This window comes from Dermacentor albipictus, chromosome 9 (genome assembly GCF_038994185.2).
Source record: "Dermacentor albipictus isolate Rhodes 1998 colony chromosome 9, USDA_Dalb.pri_finalv2, whole genome shotgun sequence".
In the NCBI taxonomy this organism is placed as follows: Eukaryota; Metazoa; Arthropoda; class Arachnida; order Ixodida; family Ixodidae; genus Dermacentor; species Dermacentor albipictus.
The window spans coordinates 120,163,609-120,178,537 of NC_091829.1; the positions used below are offsets into that span (position 1 = coordinate 120,163,609).

The 14,929-nt window shown below is 45.2% G+C and overlaps 1 protein-coding gene across 2 annotated transcripts in view; it reads right to left on the reverse strand.

The window, feature by feature from the left end:
- Window positions 1-13,482, reverse strand: part of Crk (Crk proto-oncogene, adaptor protein) — a 59,396-nt gene extending 45,914 nt beyond the window's left edge. Inside the window, exon 1 of one of the 2 annotated variants that reach the window (XM_065443431.2) lies at window positions 12,822-13,482. In XM_065443431.2, the coding sequence (XP_065299503.1) occupies window positions 12,822-12,856 (35 nt within the window). In that variant the 5' untranslated portion in view covers window positions 12,857-13,482. Of the gene's footprint in view, window positions 1-12,724; window positions 12,790-12,821 lie in introns of those variants that run through there. The other variant, XM_065443430.1, reaches the window with a different exon arrangement.
- Window positions 13,483-14,929: the final 1,447 nt, after the last annotated feature.

A 14,929-nucleotide genomic window follows, 5' to 3' on the forward strand; every position in this document is an offset into this window, starting at 1 on the left:
TTGACTTTGCAGAACAGAATAATTTCCATGCTGGCTGTGGCAAGTAAATATGGCTGAGGAAAATGATGATGAACTGTGCTCGATCTTACGTTGGTGGGTATTGTTAATGCTAGTCGTAAGTATTTTTTTGTGGTCAATGAAGTAAATAATATTCAGCTTTAGTTAGCCAAGTTTTATAATCTAGCTTAATTGTTAATGTGTCAATTTAATGTGTCAATTTAATTTTAATAAGTATCAGCGTGTGCACTCTTCTACTGAACTATGCAGATGTGCAAACCTCTCCGCTTTAGAACTAAGGACTAAGTTTGACCGACTGAAATTTTTATACCTAATTGTTCATAACCAGGTTAAACTTAATTTTACTGATTTCTGTATAATTTCACCAGATCAACGCTCCAGACACAAGCACAGTTTATACATACACCCGCCAGTTACACGGAATGATATATTCAAGCATAGTTTCTTTCCTAGGGCGATCAAAGAATGGAATGAATTACCCAATCGACTTGTCACATGTTCCTCTGTCAGTGCTTTTACTGCTGGTTTGGAGAATCTCATTTTTCCAGATACGACTGCATCATAGCATTTGTTTCTGATGCGCATATTGCGAGTGTTTTGTCTTTGATCACTGCATGTCACTTTTTACAGACAATGCTATTGTATTGTTCTTTGTTCTACATGTACCGATATTTTGTATATTTTTTTTGTATTTCTATCCACTCCTGTAATGGTCCATCCTCGGACTGACAGTATAAATAAATAAACAAACAAACAAACAAACAATGCAAAGGTTGTCATGGCTGTCAAGAAATGACCGTTAACAATGTTAAAAGCAACCTAGGCTATGAGTGGGCTCTTTCCGACCAAAAATAAGTAAATAAATAAATAAAATAAAGAAAGATTCAGCAATAATGTAACAGAAGCATGTGGCTTCGCATTCGATGAAGACCAGATAAACGCCAAAAATAACTGACACGTTGGGAAAAGAGCATGGCCGCTCATTTCTAATGCGATGAACTAGGCATGCAGGTGACGAGGTTTATGTTTGACACCGCTGCAATCCTGGGCACATGACGTTGTGAAGACATATTTACTTTCTCTTTTTTTTTTAAGATTGCAAAAGTTCTTTGTCACCAAGAAAAAGCAGTGCTCAGACCTATAGGCTGCTTTAAGCACCGTTACCTCTCATTTCACTACATTTTTCACAACTACTGCATTGACACCATATAGACAAAGTAGGTTATAAGGGTGAGGTATTTCCACCTAAGTTATTATCTGCGCACAATTTAAAAAAAAAACACTCACAACTATCATGAAGCATGCCCATCAATACAAAGTAATTGCTGTTCGCATAAAGCCATCTGTTATTTTTATTCTTGGCGACATTTTATTTTGACAGCCGGTATTAACATGCAATATATATGTGAAGTTATTTGGAAATTGCGTGTTTATCAAGTCTCCCACATTCCTTGCAGGGAAAAGAAGTTCACTGGCTTTCCTCTCTGCATACACACCTAATATCATGAGCTATAGAGTCAACTTTTTCAGACAAACTGATTTATTTGGGGCCCCATCATGGGCCCCATAGACCCAATGTTCAATGGCAACAAATATTTTAGACACCTAACAATAGCTTAAATTTTCTGGACGTCATGTTGTGAGCACTGTTGCCATGAACACAGTTTCTGCAGTCTGCATTTTCTCTGCCATTTTATGACTGCCATTCTGGCTGCTGAGGTTGATTAAAACAGAAACTTTAGATCTCTCGATTGCATTCTGCAGTAGAAAAGGCGATTCGGCATGGTGTAGTTAAAGCCCCTCCATACACGTTTCCACCGACCAGGTTAAGTACCGCCAACCTGCCCTCCTCCTCCACGCTCCTCTCCCACTCACCCCCTTAGTTTCCGGCGGCAAGCGGAACTTCCGTAGCTGCAGCTTCCTGTTCCGAGTGGAAGTGACGCTTTGTTTTTTAGCATTGTTTACTTTCGTGTCGCTGGAAATGCTTTAATTGCATGAGCTGCAGTTGAAACTGTGAATGCGATTCCATCCAAGAACCACCACCTACTGTAACCAGCGATCTGCTCGTGTTCGCTGCTTCACGTCAACCTGTGACGGGTTGTGGCACGAGCGACAACGTACAGTGGAATGTAGTGCCTAGGCACTTGGAGACCACTGCCGTTTTTCGTGCATTTGGAAAACAGCGACCGCGAACTACTACTTCAGCGGAATACACAGCTTGTCCCCTTTGCATTCTTCTTATGGTGACTGCCACAGCTCTGCTAAGCATGCGCGGGCGTCTCACCATCGTCCAACAGCAGTCAACGCGGAAATACCCGCAGCGCAACTTCAGGAAGCGGAAACGCCGGAACCGGAAATTTTTAAACCGGAAATGCCGCAACTGAAAATACCGGAACCGGATTTGGTGTGAGGAGAAAAGGCGGCGCAATACAAAGGTTGTCGCTACTTAAGAAAGCGGCGGTGGCACGTGGATGCAGGGGCTTTAGGTGCAGTCATGCAGAAAATGGCATAGACAGAATCTAAATTTGAGTGACAACTTTGCGCCATTAACTGGGGCATCATCATCATCATCATCATCATCACTGTCGCCAAAGGAGATTGGTCGAGATGTTTCACGGAGTTGCTTCCGTGGTTCGTCGCCATGCTGCACTATCAGATCAGTGAACACATGCGACAGGCGGGTGAAACAGTTCTCGGGTGTTGCACACACAATGTTTGCCATTTATCAACACAGAAGGCACTCAAGTCCACAACAATATGTATTATTATAGCCAAACTGAAGAGCTGTGCACTGAACAGACCGTATACAACTAATCCACTGAGTTGACAGTTCAGAGTTCCTTCACGACTGCCCCGTAAAAAGAGCGCCAGTTCCAATCATCTTTAGCTGGTCCACAGAGTGTGTGCATGCATAGAAAGATACAAAATACAATTTTAATTTCCCCACAGCCAGGTTACAATGTGCCACCTAATAACCACACTCTAAACGCAACTGCTAAACTAATTATCTAGGCTAGACTAAGGCACGACTATGGCTGTGTGGTTGCCAGTGAACCTGCACAACTTACTAAATTTAGAGACTTTATTCAAAATTTGTTTTAGAGCAGGCTGGCAGAGTTGAAGGTTTGCCACAGGATGGCAGGACAGGATGGCACTTCCACCCTTGAGCTATAGAAGTGGCTATCTCCACAACAGTGCACAAAGCAAATCATGTTTTTTGGCACAGCAACGAAACCTTGCTGTAGGGACACTCGGCTGCATTTTCAGGTTTACCCTGAATACGGCAACACAACAGCTTTTCACTTGCCAGCCTCTCGTCTGCAAGAAGCTTAGCCTTTGCCTGAGCACTCATTAAAAGTGGAGAATGAGCTGGTGCCAACTCAGCAGGTGTTTTCTTAACTCATTAAACGTGCTGTGTTGCTTGCTTTGCCACATGAAGGGTACATCTTCTCTTAGAAGCTTTGTTTGAGGCTCTGCTATTTTTTAACATTTTTTGACAAATAGTCTACAGCAAGCACATAGACCCCAAAAGCGTTGTACTGACTTTTTGATAATGGGCGTCGAGAACTTTGCGACAACTGCTGTCTTTTCGGGATCTGGTCAAACACCTTAGCGCTGATGATATGTCCAAGGAATCAAAGTTCGTCAAATACAGCCTGACACTTCTCCGGTTTAATTGGTAAGTTTGCCGAACGAAGTGCCTCTAACACTAACCGCAAGACTGCCATTTTAAGCCGAAACATACAGCATCCACCATGCACTGAAACAATGCCAGGGCAGTACAGAGACTAAATGGGAGAGCTTCAAATTCATTCAGTCCATCAGGCGTGACAACCGCTGTATTCTCGAGGTCTTGCTCATCCACTTCAATTTGCCAATATCCCCTTTTCGGATTGAGGGAGGAGAAAAATTTTGCAGACTGTAGCCAATCTAACATGCCATCGATGCGTGGGAGGGGGTATACATCCCGCTGAGTCACGCTGTTCAATTTACAGCAGTCTAAAAAGAACCACAGTGTGTTGTCTAAATGAGATGCCCACGGACTATTGGAAGGCTGAATGACGTCATCTTTAGGCACTGCACGTACTTGATTCTTGATAATCTCTCTTTCCTTCGGTGAGACTCGATACCGATGTTGCCATGCCAGCCTAGTCATCTCCTCTGTTATAACTCTGTGCTTTACAATGGTCATGCAAAGCATTTTGAAGAAGTAGAGGAACACTCAGCAAAATCCTGCATCAGGCTGTGTAACTGCTGCTTTTGAAGCACCGAAAGGTTCAGATTGATTGCAATTACCTCACGGACATCGCGGGTCATTGGCACGGTCGCTGATGCTAGCTCTAAGCTGCCCAATTCTGTTGTTTCAGCAAACTCATTGAAGAAGGTGATAGTTGTTTTCTCCGCAATGCGCTGAAATTCATTTCCAAAATTCGTGAAAGGATATCTGCGCACCCTTTACGGAGGTAGGAGCTCTTGTGCAACACACGCTACTGTTCAAGAATAGTTTTGTGTTGCTATCTGCTATACCTTGGTAGTCATTGAATGTGCCATTTTTGATGAGAACTATTACACTGCTACGTGGCAGTACAGCTACATCGTCATCGACTCACAGTGGAGCAATATACGGCTCTCCTGATTCTTCCAAGCTTATAGCTTGTTCAGTCGAGAATGATACACAACTTCTGTAAGCTGATAATGGTGCCGTTAGCCTTCAGAAATCTATTGTAAGTATGACATCCCTCGAGCATTTCGAAACTACTACCAAGTCACCAACGTACGTAGATCTTCGTATTCGAACACTTGCAGTGCATCTGCCGAAAGGCATAATAAGGTGGCGACCTGCTGTGCACATCTGAGGTCCATTCCACTAAGTCAAAGCTTTTTCTAACTTCAGAAGAGTACAGCAGAAGAGAACTTCTTTGCCAGTTCATAGCTTATCACCGAATAATCCGCCCTGGTATCAATTGGTATCAATCAACGGTCTGCCTGCCGACATCACGCACCACTCCGACACTCATCACTTCAAGGCTGCTCTAGAATCACTGTTTTGTTAAAGCCCATCCCTCATGTAATACCCCATCTCTGGGGCCTTTGAGGTATAATAAATAAATAAATAAATAAATAAATAAATGAATGAATGAATTAATTAATGTACTCAGCTCGTACCCGTAAAAAGCAAAGGCAAGTTTGAAGCTATTTTCTCATTACTGCACTTCTTTACCTGGAACCAATCGTCGATGTCATCATGGTAGTGCGGCGGAGGGTGTTCGCATGTATGACTGTTAGTGGCTCCATTAAGTTCTCCGACTTTGGGCTAGGTGAACGATGCTTAGCCGTGCTTGAACAGTCACAATGGCTGGGCGATCAATAACGCATAGGGTATAACGATCGCGGTTGATGATAGCAAGGTGTGCTGATGTTAGCAGACCTAACATCAGTTTCAGGTGTGCTGAAAATCTGATGCGTACGTAAGTATTCTTCGATGTCGGATTGTCTCTCACCATTCCAGGGGCATGGCGCATTCATTGAAAGTCTTCTAAGACCAGCTTGACGGTACCAGCAATATCGGTACAGATGCAGTAAAAACACAGAGGCCTATGGTCGGCGTCACACCACATGTCACTTTTCCTGGGCCGTCTCAGCCATACGGAACGCATCGCTTGCTATTGTTGCGAAGCTATTTGGCCTCGCGATGGGCGCACTGTGAACGATAAGCACACTGTGAATGGCGGGTCGCCTAAGCATGTCGGAGTACACTGGTGCTGGTCGTGCCGGTAGCAGCTCACACCGTGGTTCCCATATGACTTGCCTCATTTGCTTCTTACAATATCGACAATAGATGGCTCTGGAGGAGTCTCGTGAGGCTGCATCTTGCATAGCTCTTCCCTGGCTAGAGACCTGACGAGTACCCACAGTGTGTGCAGGTTATTCTCAGTGCACACAGAAAAGATATCTGAGGATGCACAGCTTAGACCGCGGTTGTATTGCCAAGCTCGTTGCTGAAGCATCATTTCAATCGTTGTTGCTTCTGATCGAAACTCAGCGATCCTGCATAGTGGATTGCAAACGAGACCCGCGAAAAGCTCTTGCTTTACTACATGCACGAGATGGCGCACCTTCTTGTCATCACTCATGTTGGGCTCAGCACACCTGAAAAGGCGGGGCATGTCCCAGGGGCGTAGCCAGGGGGAGTGGGGGGGGGGGTCTTATGGAGCTTCAGCCGCCCCCCCCCCTCCCCTGAAATTGTTTCATGCTGTCCATGCATCACCGACCAAAGCAACTCCCAGCGCCGGAAATCATTCTGGATTTTGTCTAGAATGTCTTTTTCACGCTCGAAAAGGCATTTCACGGCGAACATTGCAAACTAGGGCTGGATTTCGCGGCAACGCCCATGTACCGGGAGTCACATAACGCATAATCCGAGCACAAAGTTTCAACGGCGCTTTGATGGTAATGGGCTCGCCGCGGAATCTACAGAGTGCATGGATGTCAATTCCTAAACTTTATGGCTATAAATCTCGTAAACTTTTGATGTGAAAGGTGCATTGACATTTCCAAAGTTGTGCTTTAGATTTTCAATTCCGGAACTTTGTGCATTTGATGCTGTTATAAACATTCGACGCCAAAGGTGCATTGACTTCTAGGCTTAGATTGGAACACACGAGACAAGCCAAATCAACACACTATCAAACAAGTTGACAAGCCAAGCAGTGAGGTTTGATCAGACAAAGCGTTGTGGTGGTTCATTTGTGCCGTCATGTCACAAAAAATATCAACATTATTTTTTCACCTACACCAAAGCATCCATGTCAAGACACTAAAGCCAGCCAAGGTAACTACATACTTATTTTTTCTACTTTGACTTTTATTCGTGAGAACACATTGAGCTTAAATTTTTGTGTTCTCGCTACCCGTGGGCAGCAGGAGCCAGCCAAAGTGCATGCGTTTTTCTTGTGTTACCCCGACCACAGCGCGACACATTCAATGAGCATTCGTTTTTCCCTGGCCCAGTGGATTTTCGCCTGGCAGTTTTGGATGCTTTCTGGCTAGCAGACGAGAAAATGAAACAATACTCGCTCGCTGCAATCATTGTGGGGACTCGACGGATTGAAATGCGTTCGCTTGAGCGTAACCTCTCCGGAAAGTCTTGTCTTGCCAGTGTAGGATACCAAGCAGCATGCGTATGGTTCTCTGTGGACCAAGCATCTCATGCTTTCTTCTATATTCCTTCGGCAGCCACATTATAGGTGTCCAAAGTAGGCATTCTATTGTGGCCAACATGCTTTCCTTTGTGTTTCTTCATTCCAGTGCCCCCACCCCACAATAGAAAACAAAAAAGACGTTGCAGAGCAGCGCATTGTTGCATGGTGAAAGTTGGAGTTTGTTGCTTCTTCTTTTGCGGAAGGTAATGGGCCCCGGGACGCTTCATTTGCTGGATACTCGTATTATATTATTGCGACAGCAATTACATGGACACTGCAGGCGCATTCCTGCCATCGCCGTCATGTTTTGTATAGAGTGGAAGTGCTATAACCTTGTGACTGCGCACTGCAAGCTGTATGTGCGAATGAAAGGGGGTGTGGGGGGGGGGGGGAGGGGAGGCATGGGTGAGCCAAAGATGGTGGTTCAGTCTTGTGCGTACAAGGGTGAAAAGCGGGGAAGAAGCGCACCACCTTCCAAAGCGCGCGATACATCAGGGGGAGTGGTGGCGGGCCTTAGGATTCTGTGATTGCACAACGTGTTTATTTGCCTTGTTTCATGCATTATATGCGGTGACTTTTTCTTAGATACGTAAATTTATTGGAGACTTATACTTGTATTTAAATATCTTATTGCGAGGTTTTGTGTACACATGCAGCAAACTGTTTCCAGTGGCACTTTTTTGCCCTTTGTCAAGCTGTATCCTCACATTTGTGTATTACATTGTATCTTCGCATTTCTAATGTACGAGGGCGAGTCAAGTGAAAGTGAGCCAACCAACCCTGCTCAACAATGGTTCTGTCCATTATTTGCGAGGCATGCATGTAGCACACAGGCATCGATCATTTACAAAAGTGACATGTAGGTGTGAGAATAAATGTTCTTTAATAGTCTCATACACTGGGTTGAATATGGTTACATGTCATAATGGACGCACCAAAAGTAGAACAGCGTGGTGTCGTGACGATTTGACAGCTGAAGGTGTTTCCAAAAAAGAAATTAGTCGCTGTATGGCTGCTGTGTACGTTGAACATTGCATTCTATTGGCCACAGTCAAGCATTGGAGGGAACGGTTCAAAGAAGGAAGTGATAGTTGCAAGGATAGTCAAAGACCCAGCCAAAGCCACTGTACAATCACCCCCAACATAACTGCAAAGGTTGATGAGCTGATTAAACAAGAACAGAGGATAAGCATCGATGAACAGGCAGACCGTGTGAATGGCAGTCACGGTTTGGTTCACATCATAATTCATGAACATCTCAGTTATTGGCTAATGTATGCGCAATGGATGCCCAAGAATTTTAATCCCCACCAGAAGATGGAGAAGTTCGGCGCTGCCTTGACTCATTGGATCCGGTAACACAATGAGGGTGACAACTTCTTGGCTGCAATTACGACCGGGTATAAATCATGGTGCCACTACAACGAGCCTGCAACATGACAGCAAAGCTTACAGTGGAAACATTCGAATTCACCACCCCCCAAGGAAAGCAAAAGCCGTCATTTCAGTCAGAAAGGTGTGGTTGACTTCTTTTTTTTTTTTATTGTCGGGGGGCCATTACTGACCGAATTTGCTAAACCTGGAGAGATTATCAATCATTTCCGATATTATGAAACGGTGGATCGGCTGCATGTCACAATCAAGAACAAATGACGTGAAAAAATGACGAATGGAGTCGTCTTTCTCCACGACAATACCCATCCCCATGTCGCTGATGTGGTTAATACAAAACTGGCAAAGTTAGAGCGGGAAACGCTGCAACATCCGTCACAAAGCCCAGACCTGTCGCCTTGTGACTTTCTCATTTTGGAGCAATTGAAAAAAACAGCTAAAGGGCACCAAATTCATGTCTGACGATGACGTGAAAGAGTCGGTTGCGGACTTTTCCAAGCAGCAACCCAGAGAGTTTTATGAGGCGAGAATCACGCGGCTCAATAGTCAGTGGGACAAATCTGTAAGTGCTCATGGAGGCTACATTTAAATAAAGTACTCCACTTGTCATATATTCGCATTGGCTCACTTTCACTTGACTCGCCCTCGTATATTTTGCAGAACTCCTGCTTTTTATATGTGCTCTTTGTTGCGACTATAATTTCGGTGCAATTACAATGCACGACCTGCTGCTCCTGCGCAATACATTAGAAGAAATGACAGCGTCATTGAGATTTTTCCCTGGCCTTTGCATATGTATAAAAATGTAAACAAGGCTCTTGACTAACAAAGTTTCATTAACATATTTGACCTCAACTTGTTCATTTCATGGCCTTTCCATTTTTTTATATCAGCGACATGCACTGCTTTGCTGGTTTCAAACTGACATAGTTCTAAAGTTGGTGTGATATTTTCTTGACTTATTAAATAGACAAAAAACATCGAAGCATTGACACCGGCTATTTCGGGCACAATTTTTTGGGGCACACAATTATATTCTTTTATGAAAAAATATGTACTTGTCTTTACAGTGTGCAGCATTCAAGAATTCATTTGCAGCATCTTTGGCAATGGTAATGCAGTTATTATGCATGTATTTGATCCCTCGACAAATTCTATAAGGAGGAGGCCGAGCTGCAACATCGCCCCGCCACCCCCCCCCCCCCGAACAAAATTTCTGGCTACGCCACTGGTGGTCTCCTATAGCTGGAATGTTGCTATGGGCCGCTAAATCCCACAAATCAAGCACTCAATTAATTTTAAAGAGACAATGACACCAAACTTGCTAGCTTCAATCCTGCATTGCATGATAAACCATACGTGTCCCACAGCAAGCTGGCAAAATTTTAACGCATTCGGTGCAGTTGAACTGTAATGACAAACAAGGGACATGAAAGAAATAAGACACCGTACGGCAGTCTAGCAACATTGAGTGGCGACAAAATGAAACCCAAACCCACAAACAGTTCGCTCAGAATAACTGAATCCAATGTCAAAGGCCACGCATTTCCATGCTGTAAGCACTGGAAGTGATTGTAGGTGCTGGAATTATGCAATCACTGCCATGTCAATTTGTTCTTTGCATTGTGCATCTATACTCTTAAGCAAATGTACACTTTGGGGTGTATAATTGCCACACAACGATGATCGTCATCTGTCTTGATTGCATTTCCTACCTTGAAAACGCTGTGCTTGCTACTTTCCTGTCGAGAACGCTCTGTCATGCTGATAATGGGCATGGCGTTCGTGACTTCGAAGCACGGGGCTCGCGGCGTTAAATTAAGGAAATGCGGACAAGACAGATGACAATTATTGTTGTGTGCAAAAGGGTGCAATTTTGCTTAAGAGTGTAGGCAATCTGCTGCAACTTTTTATAGCACAAGTAAAGAAATTGCTGGCACAATTCAATGGCAACACCCTTGCTTTGCTGTTGGGTGCCAGAGCTTGAACAGCAAAATTACCAGTGTGTTCTCGAAATGTTTCATAGCAGACAAGAAAGCGGTGCCCCCACAATTTCTGATGTCACACAGTTAATGCCAAAATGGCGATCGTCAGTGGGAGGGGCTTAGAGGCAGCAATGTCAAATAGAACTTTCTAGTTAAGCTGTGCACCATAAGCTTAGTTATTGCGATTCAATAACTATACTGGGCCTTCTACTATCAGTTAAAATGATAAACTGAGAAAAGTCAGACCACCACGTCATGGCACCTTTAATTCAGTGAAGGTTACACAGAGGAGCATCACTCTATGCTCTGTCCTGCCCATTGCATACAACATGAAAGAAACTGCCAGTCCTGTCAGCCAAAGTGGAACGAGACTATGCTGTGCATGTCTGGGAAAGGACATAGCTCACCTAATGTGCACCACTAATACATGTCACTTTCCATTCATCTAGTGCTGTCCACAAGAGAATTAGCAGTGGTCACCGAACAAGCTTTTCTTCAAGTTATCTTCTCAGCTGGTTGACAGGAGCAACAGCTTTCACTAATCTGCATGGAATTAGCAAAATGGAAGCCTCATCTTATTGTGCAGCACCGATTTTTGTCGCCATGTCAACAGTGTCACATTGTAGTCCTCGGAAACTGCAAAGCTTGGATAGCATCGGGGGACATGACTGATAAGCAAACAATTATAATAGCGCCCTTGGCGGGTCGACAAGATGTCAACCAAACCACGCAGGACTCATGCACGCCAAGCGAGGAGATCCCCTAATTAAAAGAAAAACTCGCCAACCTAAGCTGATGATGAGGTCATAACTTGCGCAATACCACATGATCACTGCTAAGAAAACATTACAATTAAGATGAATAAGATGTCACTGCTGCTGCCTTTTTGACAAGCCTCAGACAAACGTGATGAACAACAAAAAAGTCAAGCATAAACCCGATGCAAGCAATCATGTGCACGATGGCTGTTGCGTTCGCTCGTCATCTACAAGTCGTATGCAACGCGAGCGATGAATTTGAGTGGTGTCTCCCCGACTTTGCTGGTATGAGGACTGCAAATACACGGCAAAACTGGCATGACAAGTGCTTTTTTTAATCAGGAGAAAATATTTCTAAAGGACTCACAAGAGGTTTTTATCCTTGCCTATATCAAAATTAAGTCGTTAGCTCGTTCCGTGCAACAATTGGTAGTATTTGACTGATGTACATAAAGTTCCGACTTCGTGTTATTGTCTAGTCACCCATAACACTTTTGGGTGACGAGCGACGAATTCTATATTTACAGAGCTGTGCAATCGAGCGACAAGAATGAGTGATCCATTTGCACTCTCCTGGGAATTTGGGCTTAACAAAGAAGAGATGAAATGAAAACTAAAGTCCCTCTACGAATGCTGATGGCCGCATTGTGTAATGTTATCACTGCAATTGACATCTGAGGAGATTTGTCTTTAAAACAGTCACATGAGCAAAACTCATAAATTTGCCCGTACGCTTTACCATGTCCCCAATTGGAGGCCGAGAACATTCGGCGGGTACGATGCTTTTAGGAGGCTCGCGCAGATGTCATCCCAGAGAAAGAAGGCTCTTTCCTACAAGGTGAATGCAAGAAAGGGGGCGAGCCACCCAAGGATTCTCGCACGCAGAAGTCGCTCTTATGTGTGCTGTCTTTGCAACCCCTAATTTTCCCGTAATTGGATGAAAACAACGTGCAGAAACACGTTCGGATTGGCCTTTGCAGGAAGGCTGCGACAGGCTAACTGGCGCTACTCAAAGCTAGCGCTAAACGAATTTTTTTTATTTTTGTTGTGTTCGGCATTAAACGTTGCGAAAGCTATCCCAGGACGCCTTCAGACCCTGCAAAATGATTGTTTTTGGAAGCGTGTAGGCCTAAGCGAGTGGTGGTCCGTGAAACACGATCTTCGGGTGGGGGGAACGCACCCCAAAATAAACGGGCGCTCCCCGCCGCGGCGTGGAAAGACGCTAGCAGAAGTGGCTCGCGAGCAACGGCGGGAGGAATGCGCTGTTTCGGGGCATAGAGCTAAAACAAATAACAAGTAAGGAGGTTCGGTTGCTCGAAGGAAACGGTTTAGCCGCGAACGTTGCAGCCGTGCGTCCGGTTGTACATACGTGCGGTCGGTCGCTTTTATCTCCGGAGGCCAGCGCTTGGGCCGAAACATGTCACGCACAACTTCGCTATACACACAACACACGTTCGGATACTGACCTGTTCTTATCGTACGGATCAAAGCTCCCGGCCATGTCTCCTGTCGTGTACGTCACGCCACGGGGGCGCAGTCAAGGCAGATAGGCGACCGAGAAAAAAAAAAATCACTGCGAGGAAACTTCAGCCAACACACGACACGCACGCGCGCTCGTCGATGCGCCGGCGTTTCCGCTAGACAGCGTTTGGGCAGACGAAATCGATCACGTCCTAGTCACCACAACACAGCTGCTGGGAGTGTCACACAGGCGCTCTGAAACTTGCGCTATGGCACCAGCATCAAACGTGGTTCTTAGCGTTGCGGCACAGTGATCGCGCGCGAGTCGTGAGGATGAGTCTTCAGATAAGCTGTATCATTGAACGGGCAGTCTGGTGAGCCGGGGTCGATCAGGAGCACCACTGCAGGCCACAGTTAGGCTTAGCGAGCATCGGCGAGCCGCCACCACCGCCGTCGCAGTAGGACGAGAGCGCACGGGGCAAAGTAAGCCTTGCCGGAGCCGCAGAGATGACTGGAACGCGTTCGCTAAGTATCACCACACAGACAGGGCCATCGCTGGGCACCATCACCACGGAAAGCGTAGCATTATACGGGTCCACGAGCGCACGAACTACGACAACGACGCACAATCAGACATACGGAGACAGGCTAAACGTTGGCTAAACATCTATCTTCTATCAGCAGCCTAACAGCCAGCCAGCAAAAGCGTTGGTCCATGGCGGCCATGATGTGTTTCCGGTTCCTGCAATCGCTTTCTGCGTCTACAGGAAGTATGACAGGAAGCATTGGAGAACCTATGGCTTACATGGCCTTTGAGATTGGCAATTGTAAGTACAAGATCCAATAGATAATGTTCAATTTTATGAACAAGTGGATGAATGTTATGAGCGTCTTCTTTGAAACAGGGCGGTGGGCTGCGCCATCAAGCCCTTGTTATTATATTGTTTATTGTTCTATCAAGGTTTGAAAAAATTAAAAAAACCTAAGAACTTTCACAACCAAATGTTATGATCCCCTATAGCGAATTTTGCGTCTTCGCTTTTTTTCTTCTAGGGTAACGTCCTCTGGTTTTAAAATAGGCGGTGACTGGTGACACGCGCGTGGTAGAAGCGAAATGCCATACCAAAACGCTGCTGCCACGCACGGAAGTGACGTCACAGTTATGATGACGTTGTTTAAACAAGTATGGCGTGTTCCGGTTTATAGTTTTGCGCGCGCTGCTGGAGCTGCTTCAGCGTTTCAGCTTTTACGGTTTCTTACTGTGTTGTGTGATAGAATGTTGTTCTAGTTAGTTGCGCTGGAAGAACCGGATGGTGTTCGAGCTTGTGATCTCGAGCCACACTTGGGCGCAACGCTGGAGCAGCTCGTTTCTTTATGCCTTGGAGCGCGTTTATGGTTGGTAGTGTAGTCTTGTGCAGCCCCTGTTACGTTTTTCAGTGCTGTTGCTCTTGTTTGTTGAATTTACTGATGTGAATGGAGCATATGTGGGCTCTCAGTTTGGCAGAACTTTTTTCTGTTATGGTAAAAACGTTTAAACTCGTTCCAAATGCTTGTTGCTGCAGTTGCCGCTTAAGTGTTGTGCATCGATCGCGGAAAAAAAAAACAAATGTTTCATCCTTCGTAGGATTGCTGTTGCAGATATTGCCTAAGTAAGTGAGCTGTTGCAATTTTTATATGGCACTCGATGTCGCATTTACCTGTACTGTTTCTTAATTGTCTTGCATGTTCATACTGTTCCCTTGTTTATCGGATTTTGGCGGCTAGCGAATCGCGACTTGCTTGAGCACCTGCTCGCCGCAGTTCTAAAGGAACATGTTGAGCAACTTCAATGTTAACTATGAAGACAAATATTGCAGAACGTGGCCCAGCCGCTCATAGTTCTACTGTGGCTCAATACATCGACGTCAATGCCGACGCGCACCACTTCTGCGTTTTCGAGCTCGAGAGCAGTGTGTCGACGTGGTGTCCAAGGCCAAACAGACATCCGACTTTGCCAGAAGGCGTACACACAACTTAAAGAATCGCTACATACGACACACCCTGCAATATGCATGATCCGTGTCGACACCATATGCAGTCGGCGCTGTACGTGCTACCACGACTCTTCGAAACC